This window comes from Mycetomoellerius zeteki, unplaced genomic scaffold (genome assembly GCF_001594055.1).
Source record: "Mycetomoellerius zeteki isolate Tzet28-1 unplaced genomic scaffold, Tzet1.0 scaffold79, whole genome shotgun sequence".
NCBI lineage: Eukaryota > Metazoa > Arthropoda > Insecta > Hymenoptera > Formicidae > Mycetomoellerius > Mycetomoellerius zeteki.
In genome coordinates this window covers 1,241,285-1,255,822 of record NW_017257819.1, presented here as the reverse complement: position 1 = coordinate 1,255,822, position 14,538 = coordinate 1,241,285, and the positions used below count along the sequence as shown (strand labels likewise).

The window sequence follows — 14,538 nt, the reverse complement described above, 5'->3', positions numbered from 1 at the left end:
CCCCCCCCCCCCCCCCGAATATTAAGGTGGATTTTTCCTATTGTATCCCTATAAGTTTCAATTTGATATCTCGAACTATTCAAAAGTTATTTAGATGGTCCGAAACATTTGGCGAATGAACTGTATAAATTTTTGTAGCAATTAATTTCTTAGGTTACATTTTATTGTATAATATACACATCTTAGTACGTATTTCCAAATAAATTCTCTGCTTTACAAATATGTAGTAATTCATTGCTTTAAAATAAATTTACTACTTTAAACAGACAAATTCTTCGCATTAAAAACAAATTTTCTGCTAAAGCAGTGAACTTGTGTTCGTGTGGAAAGTCGCGCGCTCTAGACAATGGGGAAGGTGGAATGCAGTAGGTGGATGTAGTCTAAAATAGTTTCTGATATTATATACTATATAGCTGAAACAAGACGTTATTTTTTCTAATTTTTTTTATTAATAACTTTTTAACGAAGGACGAGTGACGGCTAAAACTTTTTGGAGATCACTCAGGGTCTTTATTATAATGTGATAGAACAATTCTACAATTAGATTTGAAAAAAACTATGTAAAATAACAAGTCTGGTTTTGGTGTTCGAAAAAAGTCATTTTCTGTTAAACTGTGTTATATATGTATAATTATTAAAATTATTAAACTCTATCTATGATTATACAATATAACAAATATATAAGTATAATAAATAAAAAATATAACAAATAAATGTTTTCAAAATAGATTAAAACAAAAATTTGTACATGTATCTAAAACATAAAATAAATTAAAATATAAAATTTCATATTTATATACAAAAATGGTAAAAATATTATTATAAAAATGTTTTAAAACTTCTTGATTTTAAAACAAATCGATCATATCTACAAAAAAATTTTAAATAAGAATGAAAATATTAAAACAGGTAAAAAATTCCTATTTATCAAATAATCTGAAAGAAATTCATAAGCCAAGATTATTTCGTTCAGCAGCTGCAAGGATTTCTTGGAAAAAGATAATCGATCGAATTATATTAGAATCGACGTTGCTAGCAGATTTGTCTGATTCCCAGTTCTTCTTTTCTAATCAATTAGAAGTTGATCAAATTAACATAATCATTCGTATTATTCGCATCGATGCGAAACGAGAAATAAGAACAATTTATTCTTAAGTAAAGCATGACACAAGCCAAGCTTAGATCGTTAAAGAAATTTTTGGTCGGTTCTTGTCACAGTTCGGAAAACTTTTCGATATTAAAATCTTCGAATATTATACATATATATGTACATATATGCGCGCGCGCACATGTAAATCTTGGTGATTTCAAATTTTCCTCGTTTTACAAAATACTGATCAATAAATCCCACAGATATAATTCACCAAATATTAATATCAAGATATTAAAAATTTCTTACATCTGTATCTTATATAAAAAATCTCAATCAATTTTAATTTTTTTTTTTTAAATGTTTACTTTAGTATTCAGACATAGTATTTTGAGAAATTAGTGTTCCATATTAAAAATAATTGAATTTTTGTAACCAAATGAAATAAGTACTATATTTTTAATACTCTCAAGTCTAACAAAAAATCCATAAATCCTACGACAAAATCCAACGAGGTATCTTTAACGATCTAATGATCTACATTTTAATTAGGGTAACAGAAAATAAAAACGTGTGCGAAGGCATGCGAGCAAGCGGCACATTAAAAAAACAAACAATCCTTTGTTAAAAAGGAAGAGAATTGTTATACATACCCATGGCCACACCATCATCATTTATTGTTATTTACAACGCTGTATCACTACAGTGTGAAAACTATTACAATAATTTTGCCGCGCAAGTGTCGTGGAAAGCGAGCGGATTTCGATCATTCTCATCGTAAATCAAAGGTACTCGATACAGTTTGAATTTTTCTCTGCTTAAACAGTGTTAAAAAAACGATTGTATCAAACTATATCAACTGTTATCAGTCAGCGCAATCCATGCCGATTTTTTTTTCTCTTCCATAAACGCGCGTAAACTGCGACATAAAATGAGTGAGAGCCTTTGTTTTGCGCAATTGAGCGGTTATTCATGAAAGCGAATAATCGCGTTTGTCTTTTAAGTGCGATTCTGATTGCTGAAGCATCCCCAAGGATAAAGAGAATAGGATGTTATCTATTATACACTGTAAAAAATAAAATATTATTTTTAATTTAAAGACATTTAGTGGACTTTCCGAGACATACAAAAATGTTAAAATTAACACAAAAATGTTAATTTTAATATTTTTGCATGTCTCAGAAAATATACTATGTCTTTAAGTTAAAATTAACATTTTATTTTTTACAGTGTATAAGAATTGACCACGGTAGTTTGGCCAGATTTGTAAAACATATATTGGAAATGTTTGGAGTATGGTACAAAGATATGTGATTTGAACAGTCAAGAGAAGTTTAGATTTCCAATAATCCTTTATTGATGAACGTCACTAAGACCGGAATCAGACTAGACATTGAAGATTGAGATTGAAGATTGAAAGATTGAAATTTGACCAATCAAAACAACAGGAGCTAAAATTCCTTTACCCTCATTGGTCAAATTTCAATCTTCAATCTTCGATCTCAATCTTCAATGCGTAGTCTGATTCCGGCCTGAGAAAAAGTTTCTCTAAATGTAAATCGCAAATAATGTCAAATCTACACAAATTGCTCTCTTCGATAACCAAAAAAAGAAATACATCATTTATTAAGCTTAATCTCGTGGTATAAGCATGAACAAATATCATATATTTATGAATTTTAACAGATACTTAAGGGTACGGTCCACTTGGCGCTACAAATGCTTTGAAGCATTTGATTGACCAATCGGAAGAAAGAATTTTACTAATTGACTAGTCAAAAAATGCTTCGAAGCATTTGTAGCATCAAGTGAACCGTAGCTTAATATGCATCATTTTATCAGTTGTAGTTTTTTTTTTTTTTTAGCAAAATGCAATTTTGTTTTTTTTTAATTCTATTTAGTTTTTTAAATTGTATTAATATTTTATGAAATTTCATAATTTGTAAATTATAACAGTAATAAAGATAGTAGAACCAATATGGCAGTTATAAAGTATACACTTTCAATATTGGAACACTACATGTTCAGAAACATATTGGTTTCACCATTATATTTTTTATAGATTTGAAAATCCTTTTCCAGAATTAAAATATACGTGCCTTTGAGATGAAGTCGATTTTATATCGAGAATAAAAAAAATTTATAAAATATTGAAATCTTTATCGTTTCTTACGAATAACACTTCTTTGGACCGCTTGGGATTTGGTTCATGTAGGGTTTTTTGTTAAGTATTTGCAATGTAGAATCACCACAATTTATATATTCTTTTAATTTAATATTTGTGTATAATTATGTATATTGGAAAGACTTCTCACAAAAACTCCATTTTTTTTTTAAATTTGGATTATGACGCTAAATCATACTCTACCAGTAGTAGTCGTGAACAATTTTGTTTTGGCAGAATCAAACAAAAAATGAGAAATATACAAGAATTTTGCAATTGCAAAAAATGTTTTTGTTAAGAGAAATTTGTTGAGCTTATAAATGATAAAACTCTTTTTTATTATAAAAAAAAATCTGTAGGTTTGACATTATTTTGTGATTTATACTTGAAAACATTCCTTTATAAGAGAAATAGTAAGATAAATACCTTCAAAGCGATCAAGAGATTCGAATAAGAAATTATGAGGATTTAAGGAGATTCTATAGTCTGTTTTATCGATTAAACACAATAATTTGTGAGTCGCAATTTCTTTTTCTTTTTTTACAGATTTGAAAATCTTTTTCTAGAACACATACGTATTGACACATCATGACACACTATATTACATTATCACATGCACACTATAACGTGGCAAGACTGCTGCGGTATTGCAACGCCCTTCCGCCGTCACAAAGCGCGAGATCGCCGGGCGATCTCAATATTGTTTGTTCATGTAATCCTTCGTCCAGACCAAAATTGTTTTGTACGTACAAAATATAAAACTTGTACATACGTAAAGCAAATATTATTATGAGTCAACGCTAGAAACCGATAAAAAATTATAATTATCCAACTTTTTTTCGTTTTTGACATAAAGTCGGCTGGTTTGGACTACATTATCGTTCAGAATTTAATTGTAGAAAAAGATTTTTTTATTTCGTAAAGACAGTTAGAAAAATACTTACATAAAAAATAATCGCATTCGATCGGTAAAACAGAGAAAACATTAGAATCTCCTTAATGAGAAAAGAATCTGGAAAATCAGGGAATTTAAGATTTTAGGAACCCAAGATCGGTGTTTATAATCCGTTCCTATTACAAGACCGTCTGAAGTAATGTCTTAAGACGTTAATATGGTTCTGATTTATGACATCTTAAAACTCTACTGTACTTAAGCGATTTTAAATATAAGAACTGACTATAAATACCGGCTTAAGTCTCTGATACAAAAATTGAGGAACAATTTTAGAATCGGGGAACGATTCAGGTTATAAAAATATTTTTACGAAGTGGATACAAATGGACTTTCAACGGAGAAAGGAAACCTCGCACGTCGAGAGACAAGGGGTATGGGACAGCTCAAAACGGTCTTTGCGAGGGGGTGTTCCAGCAACGCAAAGTACGACTCCGTTCGTTGAGCAACTAGAGTCTTGGATAGACATAGGCAACAACATCGAGGCAAAAAAAAATATTTTTGCAAACAAGATTCGCAAATAATAACGGTTGATAACAGCTTGCCTGAGCGGATTCCTATAATGTGCTCCTATGGCGTCTGCCGCAGTGTACAGGTGCTGCTGTAATCACAGAACACACTGACGTAGGACGTCTCTACTATCTAGGATCTAGGGTGAATACGGGGCTTTCGACGTAGCGTTTACGATTACATGAAAGAGGAAAGGGGGAAGATTGCGAAGAAAAAAAAAGATTTGGAAATGATGCGGCGTACTTCTTTGATTAAGACCCTCTACGAAATCTTTCTTTTCCTTGAACTTTGCGCGTACGTAGGAAAACTCTGTAACGAGCGCAATTTTAATTCTGTGCGAAAACTGAGCCTTTAATACGATATTTATCGCAGTTCTGATTACTCGCTGATATTGGCAACGTTCTCTTGCAACAGCTATACATACATATGTTCAATTACCTGTGGCAAATTATCTGCGGCAAAGACTAATTTTTTTAGTTAGCTGCAAATGATCATTATTCAATTTCAAAGTATTAAGATTTATTGAAAATTAAAGTTTTCTTGAGTTTTCTAAATAGTAGAAAGTCTAAGAATTCAAAGAACTTCAACTTCCTCCATGCTAAAATGTTAGATATGCAAGGATAACTCTCAATGACTCGATTTTTCAAGTTTCACTTTTTAAGTACGTTATTAACTTATAATTTATTATGTTGTAACGATAATACTAAAGTCTTACGTAAGAATAATTTACTATAAATGTAGTAAGTATTATATTATACAATTCAACACTAAATTCTCTCCGAAGCATCGTAGTACAGATTACAAAGATTTTTTCGTGCCGAACACGATGCCATTATTAGAATTTGTATAACACGTCAATATTTTGAGCAAAATGGACTAAAATGACGTTTTAAGCCCATTTTATCTTAATTTACTCAAAATCCTGGTGTTATGCAAATAAGAATGTCGTTCTGACAACATCATGTTCAGCATGAAAAAATCTTCGGGGTATATATTATGACACTTCGGAGAGAGAAAGAAAAGTGATATTTTGACAAACTGTTTTATAAATATAATAAAGACCGTATTAAAGACTCGGTTCATTTTCGATTCTGCGACATTTCGGTCCCAATACGCGTTCGAAAGTACATATAAGAATATTTCACCGCGTTATTTCATTTATTTGGCAACACATTTCCTGACTTACTCTTGATCCTCAGATTATTGATTAATAAATCTAAATCTCAATACGTATTTATACATCTTTCATAGTAAGTACGCCGCTATAAAGTAATTCTGAAAAAAATTGTTAAAATAATGTATAACAACACAACAAATTACATAACAGCTTTGTTATGTATTATATAAAAATAAAGATAATACGAGTCACGATACAAAGTGACAAAGAAGTATAAAGTATATTTTTTGTTAAAGAGAATTTTCAAAAAAGAGATATACATATACACTCGTGTCAGTAATTTGAGGATCAGTGTTAGTAACCGAGCACTATTGCGAAGTGCAGCAGTACATCGGATTCATATTCTGCAACACAAACTGTAGGCATGCGACGTTATGTACTGATGATTCTCGGTCATGTGGAAATTAAAATGCAGAACGTGGTGATTCGGAATTACAAATCCTGGATTAAATCTAGTAGAACTCAGAATATAAATAAAAAAGAAATTTAAATGAAGTTGTAATCGAGATGCAATAAATAAAATAAATCCGTTATAAGATTCATGTATAACTCAAGAGAGATATTAGTTTATAATAAATATTTAAAAATTTTGAAAAGGAGCAATGTAACTTTGGAACTTGGAACAACTTAAACGTCAAAAAAATCTAAAGAAAAATCGTATCTTAAATAAAAGGCAAAGTAAAATGCCATAAAAAATAATGGGGAGAAACTGAATTGAGCAATTTAATTTCAGAAGTTCTGATAAATGTTATGAATATACAATGTTTCAATTCAATAATTACAAAGTAGTTTTTTTTAGTATTAGCTATTGTAAAGTAAACGAATATATAGAAAGTAGAATTTCAAAAAAAGCAAGAACAATATTTATTAGTTTTCATTTTAAATGGATTTTTAAAAAACTTAAATTCTAAAGCAAAGACCGAAATTTTGATTTTACATCCATTTATCTTTTGAGACGTATTCAGCAGTCGCCACGCTCTGCATAAAAAATGGATGTACGCCACACATTAATTACCCGAGCTTGAGAGCCTGGCCGCCGGCGCGGAGGCCCTCCTCACCCAACAGAGTAACTTGCTCTTCTTCACGGCTGGGATCTGCCATCTGCGACACGACACCTCCATGCTCAGCCTGGCAACAGACACAGGTCACCCCTCTTTCGCCCTATCTCCCGTTCCACTCGCTCATACCAGACCCTCTTTCCTTCTCTCTGATTCAAAATTTTCTTCAACTCACCGAAGAAGAAGAAGAAGAAGAAAAAGAAGAGGAAGAAGGGATCTCTTCATGAAGTTGCGTAATTTTGCTCAATGCTAGATCTAACAATAAGACTAAATTCGTGACGCTTAGCCATGAGAGAATGAGAAAAAATAAAGCTTCAAATATTTTATTAAAAGATTTTAAAAGTCACGAGGAATTTAAATAAAAATTCCATCAAATTTAAAAACAGTTTCACGGAAGTAGTTTTCTGAACACACAAGACATTAAACGTGCTAAATGTTTTGAAAAAACTTTCAAAATGAATATAATAATTTAATTCCTAGATATCCAATTTTTCAAAATCTAAAGTTTGCACAAAATTTAAAATTCACAAAATCAGATACTAAATGTATAAAGTTGAGACGTAAAATTTAAGAAATACAAAGATGTATAATAGTTCAATAGGAAAGCATCACGAAATGTATTAAATTCGTGCAGCCCTAATATTTCTAGTTTTACAATTATAATCAAAATATTGCTGACTACTAATTGCAACTATAATAGCTACAATAATTATAAATTACTTAAATTAGAAACATATATTACATATATAGTTACAATCTTGCTACACATGCTACATGCAAAAAATTTCATTTCCTGAATTCAGTAAAGGCCGTGATTATTTTCTCAAAATACGTTTCTAAATTTCTATTAAAATTAAAATACACGAATATAATAAACTCAAATAGTAATTATTTAAAATTTATTTGTTAAAAAAAGAAAATTATAATAATAACACTAGTCAATAGGGATGTTCGATTTATATACTGAAGATCTATCTGTATAAAGATTATGCGTTTCGCGGGTTATCTCCGTGTCCAGATCCATTCTTGTAATGCCAACGTTTCATGAACATTGCAGTTCACTTCATCAGGGCGAGGAGTAGCCTGATACTGAAGATCTATTTCGGATCGCAACATGGATCGATTCGCCAGACAGATCGGCATTGGAAAGATTGATCTCTTAAAGATGAATTCGGAAAAATTTATTTATACAGTAAAATGCATCATTAAAGAAAGACTTTATATTATTGTTACTAAGGCGGTTTTTCATTTACTGGTTAATTTGTGCTTAAACTTAACCTGATATTTCACCCAATGGGCTTCACTCGTGACATGTAACACTTTAAACGAGTAAAAATGGAAACAAGAGGAACAACCTCCCGAAGCCTTGATCTTAACAAATGTTATTAAGATCATAACCCTGAACAACATTCAAGAGGTTTTAGCTGTCATTTGGATACCTTAATACTAATGCCAGCGATACTGTAACTAAGCCTTATAACTCGAAAAGTTCTTCATAAAAAAATATTTTATTATAATGTTTGGAAAGCTCTCGATATGTGCTACAAAAATATGCAATGAAAAATGGAGTTCCATTTAAAAAATTTAAAGTGACCTTGCCTTGACCTTGACAGCGCAGCCCAAGGTCAACCCAATGGTTCTTGTTCCCCTCGAAGTCACAAAACTTTTATCTGAACATATTTTTCAATTTGACGCGTACTTTCAGAGATAATAGCTTGTAATATTTTAAGTGCCTGTGTATACGTATAGTTTGTCAATAGTAATGAGAATGGTTTTTTTACGCTTCCCAGGACGACTGCGTGAGGAAAGTGAAAGTCTAGGTAATTGAGTAAGGATCTCAAGTATATGATTGAATCCTTAGTTGAATTCAAACCTTACGAACGGTCGATACACTGTAGAAGTGCACGCTTGTTTTTTCACACTCGTCACGGAAATGTAGAGATTATGCAATTAAATTCTGTGTGAAACTTGGAAAAATAGCTTCAGAAACGTTAAAGATGTTAAAGACAACGTATGGAAAAGCGTTGTTCATCCTCAACAGCTTTCCTTTCATCCTTGTACGCCTTGTACCACCTGAAAACTTAGACTGACAATAAAGTAACTTCTTCTGTTTCTGAAGCTATTTTTTCAAGTTTCACACAGAATTTAATTGCATAACGCTGCTCGACACTCCTTTACATTTCGTTGTAAGTTGTAGAGAAATTGGAAATCGATCCTCTGCAAAAACGAAATCGCAAAAGAGAAAAACCAATTTCAAATCTTCTCAGATCGATTCAAGATCGAACATCTCTACTGAGGACAAGGTTTGGTAACATTGATAAAATCTGCATTTCGTGCTTATCTGTTAACTCTGTTTTTTTATGTCTAATGTCCAAAAAGTCGCACGTCGTTCCAACACATTATTTTTGTGTAGTCTTGAAGATTTCTTTTTAAAAAATTTAAATATGGCGAGTTCTTCCTGTAGATCTTGTATAAATACACTAAATAAATTTTGGTATATGTGTAATTTCATTATATTATAAAATCACTTACAAAAAGACAAAGTTTGTAGCTTATATTTCGGTCAAGTTGGAAATCAGAATAAATGTTGGGTTTATCATGTGTGCTCTGCTATATACATTATATGCAGGGTGTTGCATTTAAGTTGACATAACGAAATTTCTCCGGAACTATGTGAGATATCGAGATCATATTTTCACGTGATTGTATCGAGGGGGATATATTTTGATAAAAAAAAAAAAAAACATTAACTTTGAGTGAAAGCATAAAAATTAAATCAAAATTAATTTTATTTTTTTTAAATGGAAGCTTATATTTTTTATTACAAAATCTTATTCTACATAAAAGAACAAACTTTTGTCTGAAAAATTTTTTCATGTGACCACTATTTTTCAATTTTACACCTCTAATTGAATTTACACCTTTAATCAAGCACTCCGAAGAGGTGTAAATCCGACCGTGCGACCTTGGATAATGCTAACGCCGGCGGTACTGAAATTTTGAAGTCTCATAACACAAAAAAATGTCAACTAAAAAGGATTTGTAACCAGTGTTTCAAAAACGTTTTAACGTCAAATACAAAAATATGCAATAAAGGATATAAGTTCCTATTTAAAAAATTCAAATCAATCTTGATATGACTTTCACAACGCCACCCAAGGTCTATCGCGTATGTCCATGTAGTACGTTACTTGATCCCCAACAACTTTTGTTTGAAACATTTTTCAAAATAATTACTTCTCTCGTTTTTAAATGGGGTATACAATGACTGCGTTCGGGGAGACGCTATTAAGCGCTATTTGTGTCATTCTATCTTCATCATCTATTAGTAGATGTGAAACAAAGATAGTATGACACAAATAGCGCATTCCCCGAACTCCTCATATGTTTGAAAAGAAAGAAAAGGGAAATTTTAAACTCTTAAGACTTGTGATGTAAAATTAATTAAACAAAAATGGAGTAAATATTTCTATTAAAAATGACATCCTAATAAATGTTTCAATAACAAAAAATTGTACGTGCTACAGAATTTTTATTGACATTTTCGTTCAGTGAGCAAAAACGATTAAATATTTTATTGGTTCATGGTTGTACAAATTTGTTATTTGAGTATAATACTAATAATTCGTATAATTATAATTTAACATATTTTTCATTGAAAAAAGTAATTGCACAATAATTGATAATACTCTCTAAATATAGTTTACAAGGATTTTAATAAAAGAAATTTAAAAAATGGTTTAATTAAAAACATTCAAATTTTATAAATTTAAATTTTACACATTTACATTTTTACAAATATCTGATGTTATCGAACGAATACGTTCCATGAAAAGTGCAAATCACAAAGCCTTTAAAGAATTAGTATGTACAACTTCCTTTAAATAATGCGTATTGAACAAATTCATTTAATATTGCAGACATTAGTACAATTCATGCAACTTGTCATCAATTAATTATTATTGATTATGCAAGCTTCATGCTTCGTGCCTACAATTAGTTCATATGTGGGAGTTTTCGTGGTTCTACTAATTTATAGTAATCTTATATTAATTTCAGCGACAATAATTTTGTGTAGTGTTTTGTATGTTTATCATGATGCATATTTCTATATCTCTATTGTTTTATTATTTGCCACTAAGAAAAACTATTTGCTCCTAAAACTTTAGGGGAAGTGACTTAAAACATTTAAATACCTAATTATTGCCATAGAGTATTATGGATATCAAAAAATTATTTGAAATTCTTAGATAATTACTGCGTATGAATATCTTGTTAAATAAATACGACACGTGCAAACATGTCTGTTTCCAAACAAACATTTCACGAATTATGATACATCTTTACTTTATTTATACGAAAATGAAAAATTAAAATTAACGAAACAAAATACAAAGGACAGAAGTAAAAAATATATAACACATTAATGCACTAAAATAAAAGAAAAAAAAGTTAATAAAAGAAATGACGCGGTGAAAATTAGAATGAGAAAATATATTTTGTACGTACATGTGCGCGCGCGAGTGTGCATGTGTATGTGAAGAAAAGATATATTAAATATAAAATAAATTAAAAAGAATTTTCAGAATATTATAATATGTTAACGGTTGCGTTTTTAAAAGATACATTTACAGACTAATCCGAGACAGTTCATGTGCAAAGGTGCCAAGACACTGTCGATACAAAAAGAACAACAATAATATACAGTCTCTCTTGGTTGCTACACACAATATGGGTAAACTAACAACAAGTAGTTTCTCCAATCTAGGATCAAACGTTAAATACAATTAAATATGAATCCGTAAAATCGCAACGATACTAGATAACTCTCAAGGAACGTAAAGGGAGACAGGGCGGAGCGAGTGACTTGTGTCCTTTGCAGCAGTGGCTTTTTGTTAGTTGGCGACACTAACACATTAATAATCCTAAAATCACTCAACAATATATGATTAGTAACAGTACAAAACGAGAGCATTCTTATGTCTGACAATTCTTAGAAGTGGTAGAGATTCGCCACTCTTCATCAGTCTTATCCAGAGATGTAAAATTACCGTCAGATTCAATATGACGATTACTTACAGTAAAATTACGGTAAGATTTAAATAAGAAACCTTTATTATTTAAAAAATTACTACTAAAATAAAAATTTACAAGTAACTTTTATACTTCATTTTTTTTTAAACTTTCTTGTTATAATATTTTAAGTCACGGAATTTTGGGACATCCTGTAGATGAGTGAAATAAATGTTCCATTCATCTTAAAGGTCAAATGATCCCTTTAAGATTTATATCAAAATTTTTTTATTTCTGCAATTTCTTCAAAAGTATCATTTTGCTTAACTTTTCAAAATTACTGGGTTATTTACCGTAATTTATAGAGTAAATTATCACACAAGGTCATTTTCATCTCTAGTCTTATTTCATTTTGCTTCTAAGCAACTCTGCTGCATTCGCATAAAGTTGCATAAGTGCAAAGACAGGCTCTTGTGATATATCTAATTCACGCAGTCTCCAATTTTTCATGCATCAGAGAAAATTTGACTCAGCATGTAGCCTCTCTCTCTTTCTTTCTCTCTCTCTCTCTCTCTCTCACTCACTCTCTCTCTCCCCTCCCTCTCTCTCTTTCTCTCTTTCAAGTATAGCTATCCTTCAATCAATAATTTGACTTTCATTTTTTATAATATATTACAAGATTGTCACTTCAACAAGATCTCCTCGTGCAAAGATCTTCCAAGTTTTTATAAAGATACAATACATTTTCTTTATGTTATTTCCAAATAAATTATATCGTTAGAAACATCAAGCAGATTTACAAAGAAATCCCATTAAAGTGATAACATGTTTCACACTGAAGCGTATTCACACTAATCTCTATATCTGAAAGAAAACGCGGAATTTACACGATAATCGATTAACGGAAATGTAAGCCAAACAAGTATAAGGCTGTAAGTTGCAACATTAACTTTTTACAATACAACATCTTGCCTCTTTGTGCAAAAATTTATAATTGTAGCCAACAGAGCAGAATGAATTCCCGGCAAGTGTCTTGAAAGCAAAATAAATGACTGCGCTTTGCACTAACTAAAGACTAAAGTATCCAATTGAGAAAGAATTCTTATATGTCCATCGACTCGACATTCACAACAAGTGACAATACCATTTTTTATATTTACAACCCGTTGCAAAAAGTTGTCCCCAACCAGATTCACATTCATATTTTACAGAAACGATCGACAGATTAAGAACTAGATACATCCACTTTTTACAATTCCACGGATATCATTCTTCCTTTCTGATAAGCAGATCTGGAAGCAGATCTGCTCTTGATAATTTTTAATACTTCAAAAAGTAAATTTGCCTGATTCTTTTATGCGTTATGTCCCAAATCATTAGACAGAGGCAATAAGGATCTGTGTGATGCAACTTACCTCGTCAAAGAAGACCTGAGTCTTTCGCAAAATATGCTTGAGTTCGGTTAGTTCCAGGAAGTTACGCTTGAGCGCCTCAGCATTCTGATTTACTTCCCGCAACTCGTTCTCCAGTTTCTCGAAGGTAGCTTCCAGGTCGATCATCTCCCGGGGCTGGGGAGCCTCTGGGTTCTCTCCGGTATCCAGCATTGGGATGCCATCCTTCTTGATCTCTTTCTCCAGATAGCGCAGCTTGCGTTCCATCTCGTCACAACGTCGTACCTCGTTGACAAACTTCCGTTGGAAAGCATTGACGTCGGGATTTAACTAAAATGAGATACATATACATAATAAAACAAAGATATAATGATAAGGATAAGGACCAGTTCGACAATCGACGGTCATCAATTATCTAAGGAAGAGAAAATTATTGGGCCGCTAAGAGGTAAGAGAAAACGATAAGAAACGCGATTATTATAGGTACTTACGTCGCGAAACTGTACCAAACCGAGCTCGCCGAGCTCGGAGACGCAAGCGTACGCGGCTTCACTTTGGAGGAACAGCTGACACAAAGTCATCTCCTCGCTGCGAAAAAGTGAGCCCATTTTTGTGGTTGAAAGTAACGTGCCGCGACGATCAAGTAGATCTTATTCCAGGAGCATCGGCTGACACTTGGTCACACTTGGTTCTCGTTATCGTCTGTCTGATATTGCGGTCATGGGTGGAACCATATGTGATAATTACGATAACGGATCGTAAGGTACGCGAGCGATCGATTAGTCACGAGATGCATCAGCGCAAGTCGCGTGGTAAGGTAAGAATGACCTTGCTACACCCATGGGCTGCGTTCGGAAACATCACCCGAGTGTCCTCGTATATCGTTTTATCCTTGTTGTTCATCCAATGGCTGCGTTCAGCAGAACGTTTGTTTTGCAACTGTTGGAAGTTTCCTTCGCGCTAATTGGATCATACTTTTAGATCTAGAAGAATGGTCCTATCTCAGCAGACAATCATAAAACGGTTGCAAAACTGTTGAGTCTGCTGAACGCAACCAATGGGTGCATTCAGCGGACTCAACAGTTGAGTGAGCGCTCGCTGTTATTGGTGTATTCTTTTAAATCATCCAATCATAATTTTAGATCTAGAAGAATACGTCAATAGCAGCGAACGCTCACTCAAC

At 32.0% G+C, this 14,538-nt stretch overlaps 1 protein-coding gene across 3 annotated transcripts in view; it reads right to left on the bottom strand.

Moving 5' to 3' along the window:
* The window catches only part of Vha100-1 (V-type ATPase subunit a family protein Vha100-1), a 21,948-nt gene extending 7,765 nt beyond the window's left edge, over positions 1-14,183 (bottom strand). The window contains exons 1-3 of one of the 3 annotated variants that reach the window (XM_018459045.1): positions 13,847-14,183; positions 13,380-13,685; positions 6,909-7,021 (exon numbers count right to left, since the gene is read on the bottom strand). In XM_018459045.1, coding sequence (XP_018314547.1) covers positions 6,909-7,021; positions 13,380-13,685; positions 13,847-13,963 — 536 coding nt within the window. In that variant the 5' untranslated portion in view covers positions 13,964-14,183. The remainder of the gene's footprint in view (positions 1-6,908; positions 7,022-13,379; positions 13,686-13,846) is intronic. The other 2 variants (XM_018459047.1, XM_018459046.1) reach the window with 2 other exon arrangements.
* Positions 14,184-14,538: the final 355 nt, after the last annotated feature.